Source organism: Anomaloglossus baeobatrachus, chromosome 8, assembly GCF_048569485.1.
Source record: "Anomaloglossus baeobatrachus isolate aAnoBae1 chromosome 8, aAnoBae1.hap1, whole genome shotgun sequence".
NCBI lineage: Eukaryota > Metazoa > Chordata > Amphibia > Anura > Aromobatidae > Anomaloglossus > Anomaloglossus baeobatrachus.
Window position 1 is genome coordinate 191307976 of NC_134360.1, and position 19740 is coordinate 191327715.

General features: G+C 39.3%; 1 protein-coding gene across 2 annotated transcripts in view; it reads right to left on the reverse strand.

Moving 5' to 3' along the window:
* The window catches only part of HFM1 (helicase for meiosis 1), a 276350-nt gene that overhangs the window by 15679 nt on the left and 240931 nt on the right, over positions 1-19740 (reverse strand). The window contains exons 30-34 of one of the 2 annotated variants that reach the window (XM_075321028.1): positions 18255-18338; positions 15329-15447; positions 14395-14477; positions 11232-11320; positions 4670-4888 (exon numbers count right to left, since the gene is read on the reverse strand). In XM_075321028.1, coding sequence (XP_075177143.1) covers positions 4670-4888; positions 11232-11320; positions 14395-14477; positions 15329-15447; positions 18255-18338 — 594 coding nt within the window. Of the gene's footprint in view, positions 1-4669; positions 4892-11231; positions 11321-14394; positions 14478-15328; positions 15448-18254; positions 18339-19740 lie in introns of both variants that reach the window. The other variant, XM_075321027.1, reaches the window with a different exon arrangement.

A 19740-nucleotide genomic window follows, 5' to 3' on the forward strand; every position in this document is an offset into this window, starting at 1 on the left:
AAACTTTTTTCTTTATAATAAAATTCCCCTTTATTGGTTATTTCTTTGAAAATCATCCAGAACATAACGCGTGATTCATGAGTAGTATAGGTCTATAGGAATTGTAAGACTTCACCAGATGCATTTCGAGTGTAACGCTGGTAGATTTGGTAAATTTTCCCTTGTTTCACCTGTGCCAGGCATTCAAGCAGCAGCGGGATCATTTGCTTTCTATTACCAACAAACCTGAGCGGTCTCTGAGGAGAGCTGGATTTCCTGTTTCAAATTAATTGGGTAAGGCTACAATGAGAGTGTATTGTTGTACAATTAAAAAAAATCCCTCAGAAATTGCTGTTCATAGAAATGTATTGTGCCGAAAATCTCTTGAGCAGAAGCAATTGGCTAGTAATATTTTTTGTTGATTGCAACTTGGTGGGAATATAAAAAACTCATTTTCGCCATAGGGTGATTTCTTGAGAATCGAATGTTTATATTTTGATTACTCTGCGGCAAAAAGTTTCAGTACAACCAGAAGGCTACATAAACACATTCATGTGAGTTTTAACATCCGACAGAAATGGACCAATGTTTTTCTCCGGTGTCACCTAACTGCTACATTTTTTTTCTCATACCTATTTTTGTGTGGTGTAATTGTAAGTACATCTATTCTGAACTAAGCTGCAGTAGTGGATGCTATCACAGTTGGTTTATCGGCTTAAAGCTAATTTATTTATTTGCAAAAAATAAATATATACATGCTGTTTAATCAGAAATCAAATGTATATACAGAATTAAACATCAAATGTATAATTGGAAACTTTTTTATGCCATGCTAGAAACACACTGTTGTCATTTTATACTTTCTAATTAGGCTTCAATGACATAATTATATACCGTATTTTACCAGCTCGTTCAAAGTGACTCTTAGAAAGAAACACATTGTTAATGATAACAAGGCCTTTCATAAAATGGAAAGAGTTTGAAATATGACAGCCTTTATATGCAAGAAACCGGATTGTATTTCCTTGACTATAATCATTTCCATTTATATTTCAAAAGGAATCTTTCTTTGCCTCACGAACAGCTTGAAGCGAGGCCTTTTTAATGTTTTAATGCATCATTTAAAGCCTTCCTTGCTTAACAGTGTGCATTGTCACCGCCTGTAATTCGGGGCACACTTTTATTTTACCTGCATTTCACTTTGTCTTTACCTAGCCTAGCACTGATCGTTCAAATACGGCTGATGTCCATTTACTGACGGTAAAATTATCTACTCTTTTATCAGTTTTGTAAAGAGATAATAAAACAATTAGGATTTGCTGCATAAAATTCCGCTCCACAAATACAGTCATGGCCGAAAGTGTTGGCACCCTTGAAATGGTTGCAGAAAATTAAGTATTCCTCCCGAAAAATTATTTCATTTAAACATGTTTTGTCATATACATGTTTATTTCATTTGAGTGTATTAGAACAACACACAAACAAAAAAACAGAGAAATAAAAGCAAATTGGACATAATTTCACACAAAACCCCAAAAACGGTTTGGACAAAATTGCTCACACCCTCTATTTGGTTACACACCCTTTGGAATAAATACCTGCTTCTTAGAACCATCAACAAGCTCTGTACACTTCTCACCTGGAATTTTGGACCACTGTTCTTTTGCAAACTGCTCCAGGTCTCTCTTATTTGAAGGCACTTTCTCCCAACAGCAATTTCAATATCTCTTCATAGGTCTTCAATGGGAATTAGAGCCAGACTCATTCCAGCACTTTGTTTCAATCCATTTCTAGGGGCTTCTTGAAGTATCTTTGGGTCACTGTCCTGCTGGAAGACCCATGATCTAGGACACAAACCCAGCTTTCTGACACTGTGCTCTTTATTGCGACCCAAAGACCTTTGGTAATCTTCAGATTTCATGGTGCCTTGCACTTGGTCAAGACATCCAGTGTCAGAGGCAGCAAAACAACCCCAAAATATCTTTGAACCTCCACCAAATTTAACTTTAGGTACTGTGTTCTTTTCTTTGTAGGCCTCATTCTGTTTTCAGTAAACAATAGAATGATGTGCTTTATCAAAAAGCATTTAATTTCATTGTTGACAGTTAGTTTGTTCTGACACTGATGCACCCTGAGCCTGCAGGACAGCTTGAATTTCTTTGGACCTTGATTGGAGCTGCTTATCCACCATCTGGACTATCATGGTGTTGAAACCTTTCATCAATTTTTCTCTGCCGTCTAAATCTAGAGAGATTTGCTACACTGCCATTGGTTGTAAACTTCTTGATTATGTTGGCGCACAGTGGAAAAAGGAACATCAAGATCTTTGGAAATGGACTTGTAACCTTGAGATTGTTGATGTTTTTCAACACTTTAGGGTCAAAAGTCATCAGTGGGTTCTCTTCTCTTTCTGTTCTCCATGGTTAGTGTAGCACACACAAACACACATTGCAAAGATTGAGTCAACTTCTCCTCTTTTTCTGGTTTCAAGTGTGATTTTCATATTGCTCCCAACTGTTACTTTCCACAGGTGAGTATGAATGAGCATCAAATGCTTAAAACAAAGTTGTTTACCCACAATTTTGGAAATGTGCCAACAAATGTGTATGGTGGGGTTCTGTGTGAAACAATGTCCAATTTACCTTTTCTCTCTGTTTTTTTTTTTTGTTTGTTTGTGTAGTTCCATTAGACACAAAGGACATAAATGTGTGTGAGAAAACAAATTTAGTTGCAGTAATTTTCTTGGAAAAATACTCCATTTTCTGAAACAATTTCAAGGGTGCCAACACTATCGGCCATGACTGTATATACCATTTTACAATACACTTGAATGTTGTTCCGCAAAACCCTATTCACACATTGAGGAAAAAGTCCACATGAAAATGAAGGCAAGCAGTGGATTCTCAAGTCTGCAGCGTGCTCACTCTTGTGCAGATTTTTACCACTAAGCTCACCCTATCCAATGCTTTGCAATGGAGTCCGATGAAGTGTGCAACAAAAAATGCAAGAAATACATAAAAAATAAATTTGGCGATTTATTGTGGATTTATTACATATTTGTGACCAAATTTGCAGTGGAGATTTTAAAAATCCAGAATATGGACTCAAAAAGGGATTGTCCACTACAGACCATCCCCTGCTTAATCAGTTTAGGACCCCAATTTAAAAAAAATCAATTGACGCTCAACTCTCACAACGGCATCATACTAGTGAGCGACGCTGTTCCCTGCAGGTGATGTGACTTGTGCGGTGAGATAGGCTGTCTGGCCTGATCAAATATTGATGAGCTGCTGCCAAAGAGTGGCCGCTCATTAGCTGATGAGGGCAAGTGAGACAAGTCAGTTACCCACCAAGGACATAGTCACTAACTGGAAAAGCACCACTGTAAAAGCAGAGTATAGATTGGTTTTAATTGAATTGGGGTCCTGAACTGATTAAGTTGGGGTTATCCAATGGTGTCCAACCTCTTTAAATTGTATTAATCACATTTCATATGATATTTCCTAAAATAAATCATGTTTACCCAGATGTGTAATCATGTAGAATTGATCCAGTTATGAACAATTTGGAAGATTCTTTTCAAAATTGTTAGCTCATAACGTTTTTATATTGTGACTTTCTGTCTCTCCACCCATATATACATCACATACAGTATATTTTTGCTGACTAACATCTATGTATATTCACTAGGTCATTTGCATACTGGCTTAATAATCTTATGTCCTTCTACCAGACACAGTCAAGAAACTGATGATAATAGCTGAGTATCATCCCAGAAAAATATCCTAATTTTGTTATCAGGTTTCAATTGAACAGATCATCAAGAAATGGCTACGTTCACACAACCGTATTTTTGCTCCGAGTGCTGACTGCGAAGTAAATTGACAGTACTTGGACCAATGTTATTCAGTAGGGTTATTTTATTCACATGGAGGAAATATCTACGAGGAAAACTAAAAAGCAAAAAAAACAGACAATGTACGTAGTATCGTATATATTTCAGATGAGACTCGCCTATTCAAGTCTTTAAGTCCTCAAAACAAAAAAATCAGATCGTATATGGATCATCTTTAACATAGGAAACCTTATTTGTTCAGGTAAATTTTAATCACTGCTAATCTACAAAAGTAGATGCGATATGGATGGCAATTCAGATAATAAACAAGCATAGTTTTTTCTGGATGAAAATATGACGTTTGGTATACGCTTGTGTGAACAACGGTTGATAGGTAGGCAATTACTAATTTAGCAAAGTTTGGCATTTATTTTATGAAGGGCCTGTCTATCATTATCATATCATAATAGAATGGTAGAGTTGGAAGGGACCGCAAGGTCCATCAGGTCCAACCCCCTGCAAGTGCAGGCTTTCCTAAATCATCCCAGCAATATGTTTATCCAGTTTCCACTTGAAGATTTCCCTTGATGGAGAGCTCCCCACCTCCTGTGGTCGCCTGTTCCACTCTCTGACTGCCCTCACTGTCAAAGTTATTCCTAATGTCTAATCTGAATCTCTTTCCATTAAGTTTCATCCCATTACTTCTTGTACTTCCTTGTGCTAATGAAAATAGGGTGGTTCCTTCTGCACTGTGACTACCTTTCATATCCGTCATTATCTTCTTAGAAATCACAAGAATTTATAAGGAAATTAAAATGCTTATTATTTAATCTTTTATTTATTTTTTTTTTTTACCAGGACAAGTTTTCTCCACTGCAGCTGCAGTATTGCTGGCATCCAGCAAATTTTCATCATCAAAATCATCCCAGACATCATCGTCCAAATCATATATCGCCTCTGAAGGTGTCTGTGACCACGAGTTATATTTGTCAGCGTCTGTCATATTATTGTGGTATTGGCTTATACAGGCTGTTTTCTGGTTTATACATTCTCTGTTCCCCAAATAGGAACACCCTGCTAATAAAAAAAGTAACATAAAATAGCAAATAAAAGTAGATATTATAATTCTTATCTATTTATAAGCCTAAAAACAGAACTACTACTGGAGAGTGCTCAAAATGTCAATTTGTTTTGCTATTTTGTGCCCTTGATTTATAATTGGAATGCTAGTTATGTTCCCATGTTTAATATTTGGCGAGATTTTGATATAGGAGATTTTTTACAGCATTTCTATACTTATTTAGCTAATCTCCTATATCACAAATATATATATATGAAAATCTCCTATATTACGTTATTTGGGCTTTTTTCATTGTCTTTTGGGGGTGTCTTTGTATACATGTGTTTATATTACACTTTTGATGCTGCGTTTTTTGTTTCTTTATGTATCTTATGTATTTCTGTATGTTATGTGTTAAATAAAGCTGCTTTATTTGGCTTTTAAAAAAATCTTTATTACATAGTTACATACAGTGGGTACGGAAAGTATTCAGACCCCTTTAAATTTTTCACTCTTTGTTTCATTGCAGCCATTTCGTAAATTCAAAAAGTTAATTTTTTTCTCATTAATGTATACTCTGCACCCCATCGTGACAGAAAAAAAAACACAGAAATGTCGAAATTTTTCCTAATATATTAACCCCTTAACGACCGCGGGCCGTAAAATTACGTCCTAAATGACATAATCTTACTGCCCGCGGTCCTCCGGCGGCAGCATGCCGCGATCGGCACACATCTCAGCTGATTTTCACAGCTGAGATGTGTGCCTGCTAGGCACGAGCAGAATCGTTATCTGCTCGTGCCGATTAACCCCTTATATGGCGCTGTCAATACATGACAGCGCCATTATAAGCGCGATTGCGGTAAGCATTTACTTAACACCCGAAATCGGAAGTCACGTGACGCGATCACGTGACTCCCGATAGTTGTCATGGTAGCACAGGGTCATGTGATGACTCCTGTACTACACATGACTTGGTTTCACTTTCGCTGTGCCCGGGGCACAGCAAAAGAGAAAGACAGCGTATCTGCTGTTTACAGCCTTCCAGCTGTGATCAGCAGATACTGCAGAGCGATCGGAATGCTGATCGCAATAGCCCCCTAGGGGGACTAGTAAAATAAAAAAAAAAAGTTAAAAAATAAGTTTTAAAAAATTTAAAAAAAACAAAAAAACCTAAAAGTTCAAATCACCCCCCATTCGCCCCATTGAAAATTAAAGGGTTAAAAAAATAAAAAATATACACACATTTGGTATCGCCGCGTTCAGAAACGCCCGATCTATCAAAATATAAAATCAATTAATCTGATCAGTAAACGGCGTAGCGGCAAAAAAATTCCAAACGCCAAAATGACGTTTTTTTGTCGCCACAACTTTTGCGCAAAATGCAATAAGAGGCGATCAAAACGTAGCATCTGCGCAAAAATGGTACCGTTAAAAACGTCAGCTCGAGACGCAAAAAATAAGCCGTCATTGAGCCTAAGATCCCGAAAAATGAGAACGCTACGGGTCACGGAATATGGCGTAAAACGTGCGCCACTTTTTTCGGACAAACGTCCGATTTTTTTTAACCCCTTATATGAAAGTAAACCTATACATGTTTGGTGTCTACGAACTCGCACTGACCTGAGGCATCACACCCACACATCAGTTTTACCATATAGTGAACACAGTGAATAAAATATCTCAAAAACCATAGTGCTATCGCACTTTTTTTGCAATTTTTCAGCATTTGGAATTTTTTTGCCATTTTCTAGTACACAATATGGTAAAACTGATGGTTTCATTTAAAAGTACAGCTCGTTCCGCAAAAAATGAGCCCTCATATGACCATATTGACTGAAAAATAAAAAAGTTACGTCTCTCAGAAAAAGAATGGCGAAAAAAAAAAACGGAAAGCGAAAAATTGGCCGGTCGTGAAGGGGTTAAACAAGAAAAAATGAAATATCACCTGGTCATAAGTATTCAGACCCTTTGCTCAGTAATGAGTAGAAGCACCCTTTTGAGCTAGTACACCCATGAGTCTTCTTGGGAATGATGCAACAAGTTTTTTTTCACACCTGGATTTGGGGATCCTCTGCCATTCCTCCTTGCAGATCCTCTCCAGTTCCGTCAGGTTGGATGGTGAACGTTGATGGACAGCAATTTTCAGGTCTCTCCAGAGATGCTCAATTGAGTTTAGGTCAGGACTCTGGCTGGGCCACTCAAGAATAGTCACAAAGTTGTTCTGAAGCCACTCCTTTGTTATTTCAGCTGTGTGCTTATGGTCATTGTCTTGTTGGAAAGTGAATCTTCTGCCAAGTCTGAGGTCCAGAGCATCCTGGAAAGGTTTTCTTCCAGGACATATCTGTACTTGGCCGCATTCATCTTTCCTTCAATTGCAACCAGTCGTCCTGTCCCTTCGGCTAAAAAACACCCCCACAGCATGATGCTGCCACCACCATGTTTCACTGTTTGGATTGTATTGGGTAGGTGATGAGCAGTGCCTGGTTTTCTCCACACATACCACTTGGAATTAGCACCAAAAATTTCTATCTTCGTCTCATCAGACCAGAGAATCTTATGTCTCATAGTCTGGGAGTCCTTCATGTGTTTTTTTTTTTGCAAACTCTGCAGGCTTTCCTATGCCTTGTACTGAATAGAGGCTTCAGTCTAGTGTGCCATAAAGGCCTGACTGGTGGAGGGCTACAGTGATAGTTGACCTCATGGAACTTTCTCCCATCAATCTACTGCATCTCTGGAGCTCAGCCGCAGTGACTTTGGGGCTCTTCTTTACCTCTCTCACGAAGGCTCTTCTCCCACGATTGCTCAGTTTGGCTGGACGGCCAGGTCTAGGAAAACTTCCGGTGGTCCCACACTTCTTTCATGTAAGGATTATGGAGGCCACTGTGCTCTTAGGAACCTTGAGTTCTGCAGACATTTTTTTGGAACCTTGGCCAGATCTGTGCCTTGCCACAATTCTGTCTCTAAGCTCCTTGGGCAGTTCCTTTGAGCTCATGAGTCTCATTTGGTCTGACATGCACTGTGAGCTGTGAGGTCATATATAGACAGGTGTGTGCTTTTCCAAATCAAGTCCTATCAGTATAATTAAACACAGCTGGACTCCAATGAAGCAGTAGAGCCATCTCAAGGAGGATCACAAGGAAATGGACAGCATGTGACTTAAATATGAGTGTCTGAGCAAAGGGTCTGAATACTTATGACCAGGTGATATTTCAGTTTTTCTTGTTTAATAAATTTGCAAAAATGTCTACATTTCTCTTTTTTTCTGTCAAGATGGGGTGCAGAGTGTACATTAATGAGAAATTTACAGAATGGCTGCAAGGAAACAAAGAGTCAAAAAATTTAAAGGGATCTGAATACCGTATTTTTCGGACCATAAGATGCACTTTTTTCCCCCAAATGTTGGGGGAAAGTGGGGGGTGCGTCTAATGGTCTGAATATAGGGCTGCGGACGGGAATGAGGGTGCTGCGGTGGATAAGGCCATCGGGGGCACGAGCAGGCTGTGGCAGCGCCTGCCGTGAGCACGTGGGCCCGCTCATTACATATGCACTCCCATCCTCCCGCCCATCATCCCTCAGCGCTGAAGCAGGCGCTGACAGGTGAGCGGGATGATGGGCGGTGGGTGCGCGCATAATTAACAGCCAGCCGTGATCACCCCTGGCAACTACAGCCTGGAATGATCATGTGCGGCTGTATTCACTGCTCCCCACGCATCATTATCAGCGCGGGGGACAGTGAATCAGTACACTCACCTTTCCGGGCAGCACCACGATGTCCTCCTGTCTGTGCCGGTCAGCTGATCTGTGTAGAGAGCGGTGAGCACAGCGATGACGTCATCGCTGTGCGTGCCGCTAGTCACGCAGGTCAGCTGAACGGCACAGACAGGAGGACATTGCGATGCTGCAGGGAAGTGACCGGTGACAGCTCCACACAGGTCAGCAGTGCTGCAGCCGCCACAGGCAGGGGGAGGAGAGATGCTGCATGGAGCAAGGAAAGGTGAGTATAAACGTTCATTGTGATACAGGATACATGCCATATAGCAGGATGGGGCCATATAGCAGGATGAGGGCATATACCAGGATGGGGGTATTTATCAGGATGGGTGTATATAGCAGGGTGGGGCCATATAGCAGGATGGATGGGGTATATAGCAGGATGGATGGATGGGGGTATATAGCAGGATGGATGGCAGTATATATCAGGATGGGGGCATATAGCAGGATGGCAGTATATAGCAGGATGGGACTATATAGCAGGATGCCAGTATATAGCAGGATAAGGGCATATACCAGGATGGGGTACATATACAAGGCAGGAGGATCATTACCAGGATGGGTTCCTTAGCAGAGAATTTGGGGACATTACCCCCATAATAGTGTCAGCAGCAGATCCTAGCCCCATAACAGTGTGTCATGACCACATTTTTTGCTTAAAATTTTATTTTTTTATTTTCCTCCTCTAAAACCAGGGTGCGTCTTATGGTCTGGTGCGTCTTATAGCCCGAAAAATACGGTACTTTCCGTACCCACTGCAGGTTGAAAAAGACCTAGGTCCATCTAGTTCAACTTTAACCCACCAATTATATATTTTGTCACTACACATTTATAACCAACAATGTTGTGTGTATTGAGGAAATCATCCAGCTCTTTTTTAAAATTGTTATAGTATCTGCTGCCATTACTACCTCTTGTGGTAGGGCATTCCACAGTCTGACTGTTCTAACTGTAAAGAACCCTTTCCTATATAGCTGATTTTATTGATAAAGTCATATGTGGATTGCATTTTTTAGCGCATTAGTAGACATCTAATTCAGACATCTAATTCAATTTTGTGAGGAAAATCTGCATATAAAACTCAGTGTACTCACAAAAGAAATTGACATGTTGTAAATTTCCATAATGGATCTCAGGTCAGTGTACTCAGCTTTATAGATTTACTATTATTTATGTTTACTTTGAGAAACATAACATGCTTTCAGATGATTTCTGTTTATATTGTTTTATTCTTAAAAAAAATAAATGTAAAAAAATGAAACATCATGGTAAAGTCATTCAGATTTTACCAATGTGATAACTTTTTTCAGTACTTTTATGAAATCCCTGACAATATTTTGCGCTCTGTGTATTATCTAAAATTACAACTTATTACGGGTTCTGTCTTCTTTACTGTCTACATACCATTCATCTAAACATATGTGAAAATTAAAAATTCCTCTACTGCAAAAATATGAAACCATATGATTTAGAATTTAGTCCATATAGTGGCATGCAGGCTTTCTCATGTAAGTTTTGACAAACTCCAGCCTGGCTTTTTTATGTCTCGGGGTAAGAAGTGGGGTCTTCCTGGGTATCCTACCATACAGTCCCTTTTCAGACGCCGACGGATAGTACGGGTTGACACTGTTGTACCCTCGGACTGCAGGGCAGCTTGAACTTGTTTGGATGTTAGTCGAGGTTCTTTATCCACCATCAGCATAATCTTGCATTGAAATCTCTTGGCAAATTTTCTTTTCCTTCCACATCTAGGGAGGTTAGCCACAGTGCCATGGGCTTTAAACTTCTTGATGACACTGCGCACCGTAGACACAGGAACTTTCAGGTCTTTGGAGATGGACTTGTAGCCTTGAGATTGCTCATGCTTTCTCACAATTTGGATTCTCAAGTCCTCAGACAGTTCTTTGGTCTTCTTTCTTTTCTCCATGCTCAATGTAGTACACACAAGGACACAGGACAGAGGTTGAGTCAACTTTAATCCATGTCAACTGGCTGCAAGTGTGATTTAGTTTTTGCCAACACCTGTTAGGTGCCACAGGTAAGTTACAGGTGCTGTTAATTACACAAATTAGAGAAGCATCACATGATTTTTCAAACAGTGCCAATATTTTTGTCCACCCCCTTTTTTGTGTTTGGTGTGGAATTATATCCAATTTGGCTTTATGACAATTTTTTTTTCATTGAAGATAATAATACTAAAGAATTTGTGATTGCAATAATTTTCAGGAAGAAACTGAGTATTCTCTGACAGAATTGCAGGGGTGCCAATACTTTTGGCCAGCACTGCAGTTAGTTAAGTTTTAAAGTGTACCTTTCACGCGTATTTTTAAATGTTAAAAGGAAGGGTTTTTTTAATTAGGGGGACAGATTCATTGACATGAATTCTATGATCTATGAAATAAGAAAGATAAATTAAGGCCTAAGAAACTTCCTATTCTATGAATCACCAGTTATCTCAAAATAAAATCTAATTTTTGGAATAAAGTAGATTTCCCATCACCAGTTATTATTGTTCTCAGCATCATTAGCTCAACCAGTAACTAAATACAAATAAAGATATACTACTCCATCTCTTCTACCTACGTGCTCCATCTTGTGGCTGCTGAGTAGAATTTCTCGTTTCGGAGAAGGCCTGTTTCTCCAATGTTGTTTGTGCAGATGTGTTTGTCAATCTACACAGAAAATAATGGTAATTATTTACAGAAAATATAAGAAAATGCTGCAACAACAAAGCTGAACATTCAGGGCGGTGGTGTCTGTGGTCAGTAATTTGCAACACAACAGAAAAGCTCACTTTCTTTTTTGTTATTTTATTGAAGGATTTTGTGTGTATCAGTATAGCAAAGTTCAGAAAAAGGCTGAGATTCTAAAAATTACAATATGATAAATGCTCCTCAGAAATAAAAGGTTGGAGTGTTGTTCTACACTTTCTGAAATGGTATGGATGGTTACAGTTGTCTTTAAGAATAGATCTGTAATTAAAGGGGGTCTGTCAACTTAAACTTACAATATGAACTAATCCCATAGTCCTGCAGGGGATACGGCCCCCATAAGAATCACACCTTTAGTGTTCTAATTAATGCTTCCAATGGATAATTAATCACATATCTACTTAGGGTGCTCGGTGCACCCTTGGTCCACTGAATTTACATGACTCCTTCAGTCTTCCTCAATGGTGATTGACAGCGAAGGCTTGACTGTAAAGAGCAGTATCTGCAGAGAAAGCTCATGAAAGACAGCGCTGACAATCACCAATAGTAGGTGTACAGATAGGAATTAAGTGAGAAAACAATGTGAGGAATTATTAGGCAAGGAAGTATTTTGACCACATCATCCTTTTATGAAGATTTTCCAACTCCCTGTTGTATAAACATAAATGCTTGCACTTGAAGCAGAGCATGTGATGTGTAGCTGTGTAATAAAGGAAAGATGCAACCTAAGAATATTAACGCCCTTTATCAAAGTGTTCAAAATTAATAGGCAGGGGTTTTTTTCCTCAGGCAAAAGGGGCCAAAAAAAGCCTTACAGAGATAATTTCTAAAATATCGAGGTGTGATCACAGAACCATCAAATGTTTTGTTACAAAGAGCCAAAAAGGGTTTAAAAAAAACATGTTGAGAAAAAGAGACACACACTGACTGCTAAAAATTAAAGATAAATCACACATGAAGTGACAAGGAAATCATTATCCTCCAGTGCTGTCATATTCCAGGACTCCAACCTTCCTGGAGGCCCAGAAGTACAAGGTGATCAGTGCTCATTGACTCGGCTGAGGTGAGGAAGACTGAAACCCGATCAACACAGAAGGGAAACGTCAAGACTGGGTCAATATTAAAGGTAGGGAGAAAGCAGGTTTAAATTCCGCGCCAAACCACAGGAGTCCAGAAGATGTGATGTAAATCCCTTGTTTTATTTTCAGGTCTACGCGTTTCAGGGACATATCCAATATTGGCTTATTGCTGCGGGACCGCTGCCTTCCACGTTATATCCATGCCTAAAAAGTCACCCGACCAGGTGAGTGTTTTGATTAGCATTTACCCCCATCTGTTTAGCGGGTAAGACCCTATTTGCGCCTAATCTTTCCACAGCCTCTCTCTCCTTAAGACTGGGTCAAGAAATATCTGAAGACAGATTGTGAAAGGTTTCATGGAGAGATGAGATGAGAGTGACTCTCGTCGGACCAGATGGTTGGACCTGTGGCTGGATCAGTAACGGGTACAGACCTCCACGTCTACTCACACACCAGCAAGGTGGAGTTCGGGTACTGCAATGGGTTGGTATTGTTAAAGATGAGCAAGTTGGACCTTTTCAAGTTGAAGATAGACTTAAAATCAACTCCTAAACCTACTGTCAATTTTACGAAGATAGTTTCTTCAAACAGTGGTGCAGGAAAAAGCCGTCATCTTCCAAGAAAACCATTATTTTTCTGCAGCACAATGCTCCATAGCAACTGTGTACAAATGGAACAATATGTCCATGATTTCACTGGAACCACAGATCTGCCAAAGATTTATCTCTATGTGTAAAGTGGCCTTTAGGCAATGTGCACACATTGCATATTTATTTCATTTTTTCTGCACTGCGGAATATACACAGCATTTTATAGTAAAAGCAAAGTGAATGAGATTTCTGAAAAACGCAACCAAAACTCATGTCAAAAACAAGCGTATTTTCCCCAGCGTTTTTCCTACCAATACGTTTGGATTTGTTGCAGAACGGAATGTGCGCACATAGCCATATACCATATTTTTCTGATTAAAAGACACACTTATCCTCCCAAAAATTTAGGAGGAAAATGAGGGGTACGTCTTATTATCTGAATTTAGCTTACCGGGGAATGGTGAAGAGAGGTCAGAGGAAACAGGGGCAATGATGCGGGCTGTGCGCTACGGGCTGTGCTGCTGATGATCACTGTGTGCGATGAGGCAGGGGACATCCTGAAAATGTCGGCAGTACAGGTTTCAATAATGGCGCCCAGAGTTGGTGCGTGCACAGATGGAGCTTTCGGCTCAAGATCTCATCTGCACACGTGCTGCCTCTGGCCCATTGATCTCCCAGCAGCAGACTTAAGTAAAATGGTGCCCAGAGGTGGCAAGTGCGCAGATGAGATCTCAGTTTGTCATTGAGCCAATAGCTCAATCTGCGCATGGACTGACTCCGGGCGCCATTTCTTTGAACCCTGCACTGCCGACAGTTTCTGGATGTTCCCTGCCTCAAAGCAAGCATCTGTGACAGCTGCCGTACCGCCTGAAGCATTGCCTTACTCAACCACCACCCCTGCCTCCTGTAACCCTGCTCCACCACCGCTGCTGCCCCCCCAGTAAGCCAGCACCGGATTATTAAACGGATCCCCCCTTTTTTTAACCTATTTTTCCCCTTAAATTTGGGGTGTGTCTTATAATCCTATGCGTCTTATAAAACGAAAACTATGATAGTGGCTCACTAATTCTGCACACAAAGATATTCTCCTAAGAAAAACAAAATCTCACTTTTTAACATATTTAGGTTTCAGGTTTATTAACCTTTTCGGTTGACCAAAAGCTCTTTAGTTGTTTAATAACAAAATTAATCATGAAAACTACCAATGGCCTAATATTTGTGCACATAATGGAAGAGAGATTGATCACTTATCATGGATACCATTGAATTTGTGGTGAAGTAGATCAGTCTTGAATTCGGTCATGTGTGAAAGTAACCACTTTAATCTATGATAATACACAAAAAATTAGATATAATTTACAATCACCGTGAAGACTCTGTCATAGAAGCCTTAGGCACGAAGACAAACTTTTCCAAATTTACATTTTTTGACTCTTTTTGCATCTGCATCTAGGAAACAGATTATTATTGTAGAAAAGCAGCAAGTATTTAAATACTTTTTGAAAACATGTAATTTAAAGAAACTTCAGCTCTAAGGATATGCACTAACAATTGGCATTATGGTCAGACAGCATGCTATTGCTTCACTCAACCACATATTGTTTTTAGCACGTATCCTGGCATGTCATGCATTCAGTTTCTGACTACAGCTCTCCCCCTGATAACAATAACACTCCCCATAACCTAAAAAGAGATGGCTCAAAATAGATTACCCCTTAAAATAATGTAGATTATGTGATCTGTCTCTGATCATCAATGTACTAAGTGGTGCTCTTGCTGTGCTTTAGATGTAGCATATGTGGCCATAGCACAAATTTAGGTCTGTACCTGTATAATAAGATCATGTCCCACTGGAAAAATCTGGACTTATTGTCATTAATTGTTATTAAAGCAGCATTTATTATATGGAGTTTTGCCATATCTTCAAAATATTATGATAATGCAGCTTTAGTCTTTGTTCTAGATTACCATTCTTTTATCATTCAGTGAAATTGAGTTCACAGGCATGAATTAAAGGAAACAATTACTTCTCTGCTAAAAAATACTGAGCACAGAGACATAACGTGAGAGACGTCTCTACCTCATAAACATCAGATACCCGACTCATGCTGTTGTGGATGCCACAGTGGGGGTCTGCTCTTCCGCATCGCACGCTAGCTGCTCTCTCTGCATGACGTTAGTTTAACTATCCCAGCTAATGTAAGATTCATTAAGTAATCCATGTGCTGATGTCGCAAAAGCCATTTTATGTAATGACATGTTCTTTGAATTTTCTCATCCTGCCTTTTTGATCATGTTACCTTTAGTCTCTTTACTGGTGGAGCTGATGAAACTGAATTTCGACTCCTTAGATCACTTAGATATGAAGAGAAGTCTGAATTAGTTTTACTGTCAGCCTTATAAGAAACTCCAGTTTTACCTGTTATTTGTAAATAAACAGATTATATTTTAATGTATAAATGTCAGTCTGTCTCAGTTTGTAACTAGAATATCCAAGATGGGTAAAATAAACACAGTGCATCACCAGTTCGTATAATAATAAAATGACTTTTACCTTTACGGATCTCGGTATTGTCTCTGGCTTACAAAGCACACTTGGAGGGAAAAAAACAAACCAAAACAAAACATTGCAGATATATTGTCAGAATAATAACTTATTCAGAGAAGTGTGTGAGTTGCCTTTTACAGAATTCTGATTAAGTCACTGAAGAGTGGTAGAAATTAGTTAGGGTTGACCTCATGAATAAAAAGTAGTTGAAACAAAAAATAGGACCTATTAGTAATGGGCAGACTCACAGATACCCAGGATCAGTGGGTCTAACCAAATTAAAAAAAACCCAAAACAAAACAGTTCAAGCCTGGAATTGATCCCGGATATCTGGCCGGATGCTGGTCCCCATTTAAATCTATAGGGACCAAAATCCGGCACTTAAAAATGGTGGTAGAAAGGTTAGGGAAATTAGAGCAAGCACACTATACTTAATGAGTCTTCGGCTTGGCTGCTACTGCTTTATTGGTGACCTTACAACAATTTTTTTCTTTATTTATTTAATTTTACACCAAGCTACAGTGAACCGCAGACAGAGTCTGTGATTGCAAGCAGCCAGAAACGCTGTCATGCAGGCTGGGGGTACAGTCTGACTGCAACCAAACACAGATGTCAGGAATGCCAGTGGGCGGGGGAAGCAGTGAATAAGTATGAGGCTAATGAGTGGCCCCAGAAGAAGAGTGAGTGGCCCGGAAACAGTTACAGCAGCACCGGAAACTCGGTAAGTATGGGTACAGGAAAAATCATCCAACATGTTTTGACATAACGCAGTGTCGTGGGTTCTTATTCATGGATCATGAATCCATGAATAAGAACCTACGACACTGTGTTATGTCGAAACACGTTGGATGATTTTTTCTGTATCTCTGTGGATACTATCTGGAAATTTTTAAATGTGAAGATAAAGTACAAGTCTTAATTCACCCATTGCCTGTGATCCGCTGGAATTTGCTGCTTCAATTGGATCTCTATACCGGGGATGTCTGTGCAGGATCAAGTGGTCTACTCCTAAAAGCATTGAATCAACAGCGGTGATCTGGAAATACAGCTTTTTCTGAATTTTGGAAAGGTGCCAACAATATTGGGGGTTTTGTGTGAAATTTTGCCCAATTTGCTTTTCGGGGTTTTATTTTGTGTTGTTCCAATACAAAGAAAATAAACATGTATAACAAAACGCGTAATTGCAATAATTTTCTGGGAGAAATGCTTTATTTTCTAGAGCAATTTCAAGGGTGTCAACAGTTTTGGCCATGACTGTATGTCAGCAGCTCTCTTATAGAGGGCACAGGAAAACTCAGTCCAAGCTGAGCATTTTGTTTGGCGGACAGCTATATGATATGCACAGGGGCCTAAAGAAAAATTACTTGAAAGACTACACTGTAAAAGAGTCTTTTTTTACATATGAAAATAGATTTGTAAAAACAAGTATCCATCAAGCATATAGCAAGTTTTGAAGGGAGCCGCGCCCAAATGGATTTCGATTATGGCGGTAAATCATTATAGAGGTGGTTTGGGAGGCTTATAGAAACTAACAGGTTGTCTTTAACCTTACAAAATTATGTTTTTTGTAATGCTAATCATAGTTTTTCCTGTTTACACTAACCATTCATAGATGCTTGTTTACAAGAGCTATAAGGCGGCCAAACAATAATCTTCAGATCATTATAAAAAATATGAACCAGTTACAGAAGTTCCAACAGATCCAGGTGGACAAAAAAGTATTTTCTTGATTATTTTATATATAAAAAATCTAAAATGTTTGTTAACTTCATTAAAAAGCACTACACTACATTCAAATGGCTGGTGAAAAACTGACAGTGTTTCGGACACTCTGAATGTAGTGCTTTTTAATGAAGTTAATAAAAATTTTTAGATTTTCTATATATAAAATAATCAAGAAAAAACTTTTTTGTCCACCTGGATCCGCTGGAACTTCAGTAACTGGTTCACATTTGGCTCTTGCAAGGGTAGTCACCCTGCTCCATGTGGCTTCTTAGGACATAGGAGCGACATGAGGAATCTCTACTACTGGTAAGCTGGCCTTTTTTCTTTTCTTCTCTATTATAAAAAATACCATCAATATATATTCTCAGCAATTGCTTCATATATTAATAGTGGTTAATCACTGGAAACCTTTGCTCAATCTAGGAGTTAAAAAAATTATACTTTTCCAGTATGTAAGGCCATTAAAAAAGGTCTGTGGAGCCAATGTGCTAGAAGGGCGCTAAAACAGAGTGTGTGCCCCTATAAACGGTAAATTGACAAAGCTGAAACGATTTGGTTTAAAAAACCTTGCTTTGATTCTACGGATCTCCTCCTGTCTCTTCGCACAGACCGCACATCGGGATATTCTCAGCTTTGCCAAACTGCGGTTAGGATGATACTCTCCTCTATCAATAGGGCTGCAGCTATGGCACATCAGGCTTTTACTGGTGCTGGGTGCTCACACAACCCCTACTGGTGAGTGTTACCATCGCCCTTACCTCCACTTTGTTCCGTACTGCACAATCTGTGTCTTTGTCCCATCCAGCTCTTCCATATATAAGGTAAATATTACACCCACTAGTATACTGAGGCATCAAAATACATGATAACAGATAAAGAGCCTTTATACTCAACCAAACCTTCAAAATGGTACTATAAAAAGAAATCAGGTCTCACAGATATCATAAACTTACAACATTCATGCCCACAAGCTTCCTTGTTTTTGCAGTGATGATTGCATTTCCTCGTTCCTATTCTTATCAGTGTCTGCTGGTTTCCTGCTTACAGGGAGTAAAATGAAAGACATAAATTAGTCTTCAGATAATGAAATAAATAGATAACTATATGTCAACAGTTGTATTGTCACAACTTCAACATTTTAAGAATCCAAAATGAATAGATATACAATATGCTACTCATTTTTACAGGCGAGGCATTTCAAATAAAGTGTAATTTGTCAGACAGCATTGTACTGCAAGGAGTAAGAGACTGCGAAGGAAAAACAAAGCTGTCTGTGAACATCAGATAAACGTCAGTGAAAGCCACTGAAAATCAAATCTGTAAGAGAGCAAACTAACAGTCCCCTGAGGGTAAATATGATAAGGAAAATGAGTATCGGGCATATTAAGTTTTAATATGCCCCATCCTTTCTTTCATTAGGAAATAAACCACTTTTAGTGGTCTGGCAGCAGCTTGTCCTCCTCAAATTCTGCATGCACACCCAATTTATTAGGTCATGGGAGACAGATGTCGCTGAACTTCCAGTGAGAAACATACATATACTGAAGCAAACGAGCATCAATAGGGAAACGTCCTGGGAATTTTTCTTATACCCCCAACTCTAGCTATGAAAGCTGACGTTGAATATTTATTTTGTAATAGTAGGATACCATATACTAACCTTGTGCAAGTGAATGCTGCAGGGCTTTTGTCATAATGTTTCGCTATTAAAAAATCCCCACTGCCCTATTCCTGCTCAAAGCACTTTAAACCCTTAACCAAATCCACACTGAACTGCTGGATCTGCGGACCCGGGGTGTCCTCACAGCCCCTTAGCAGTGTGGACACTGCTGCATCCCTGCTTTGAATAATTTAGATGACATCTTCTCTATCATCCACATCAAGCAGTAAATCTTCAGGTTGCTTGGTTTGCCCAAAGCCCAGCGCATGCACATACAGTTTAAACCAGGTGTTTCCATCAACTATCTATAAAGACACATCTGCAAATGTGTCTTTTTAGATTCAACTGTAGGTTAACGTAGTCAGAAACAGTTGGATTCTTTGCAACTTGCTTATCGTGGTACTCTAGGAGACACAATGCGATCCAATTCACTTGTAGCAGCAAACATAAAACAATATGGGCAATGTGATGATTTGGGTTGCGTTGTCTTCTGTCCTGATCATAACCACTGTTTAGCTCCAGCATTACTGCACGGCGTGGATGATGTAGGAATGTCATCCATATGAAACCAAGGCAATGGCAGAATTATCTACACTGCTGAAGGCTCTCAGGATGGTCTCAGACTGCCTATCAGACTGGTGAGGATTTACCTACAGTATAGGACAAGCATAAGGCAATTTTTTCAGGTATTCTGGTCTGCGGTGGTGAATTAAATCATTGATACAGTTGCTTACATTTGTGGGAGTGCTCATGCATAAAAGATACTTTCCATATCTCAT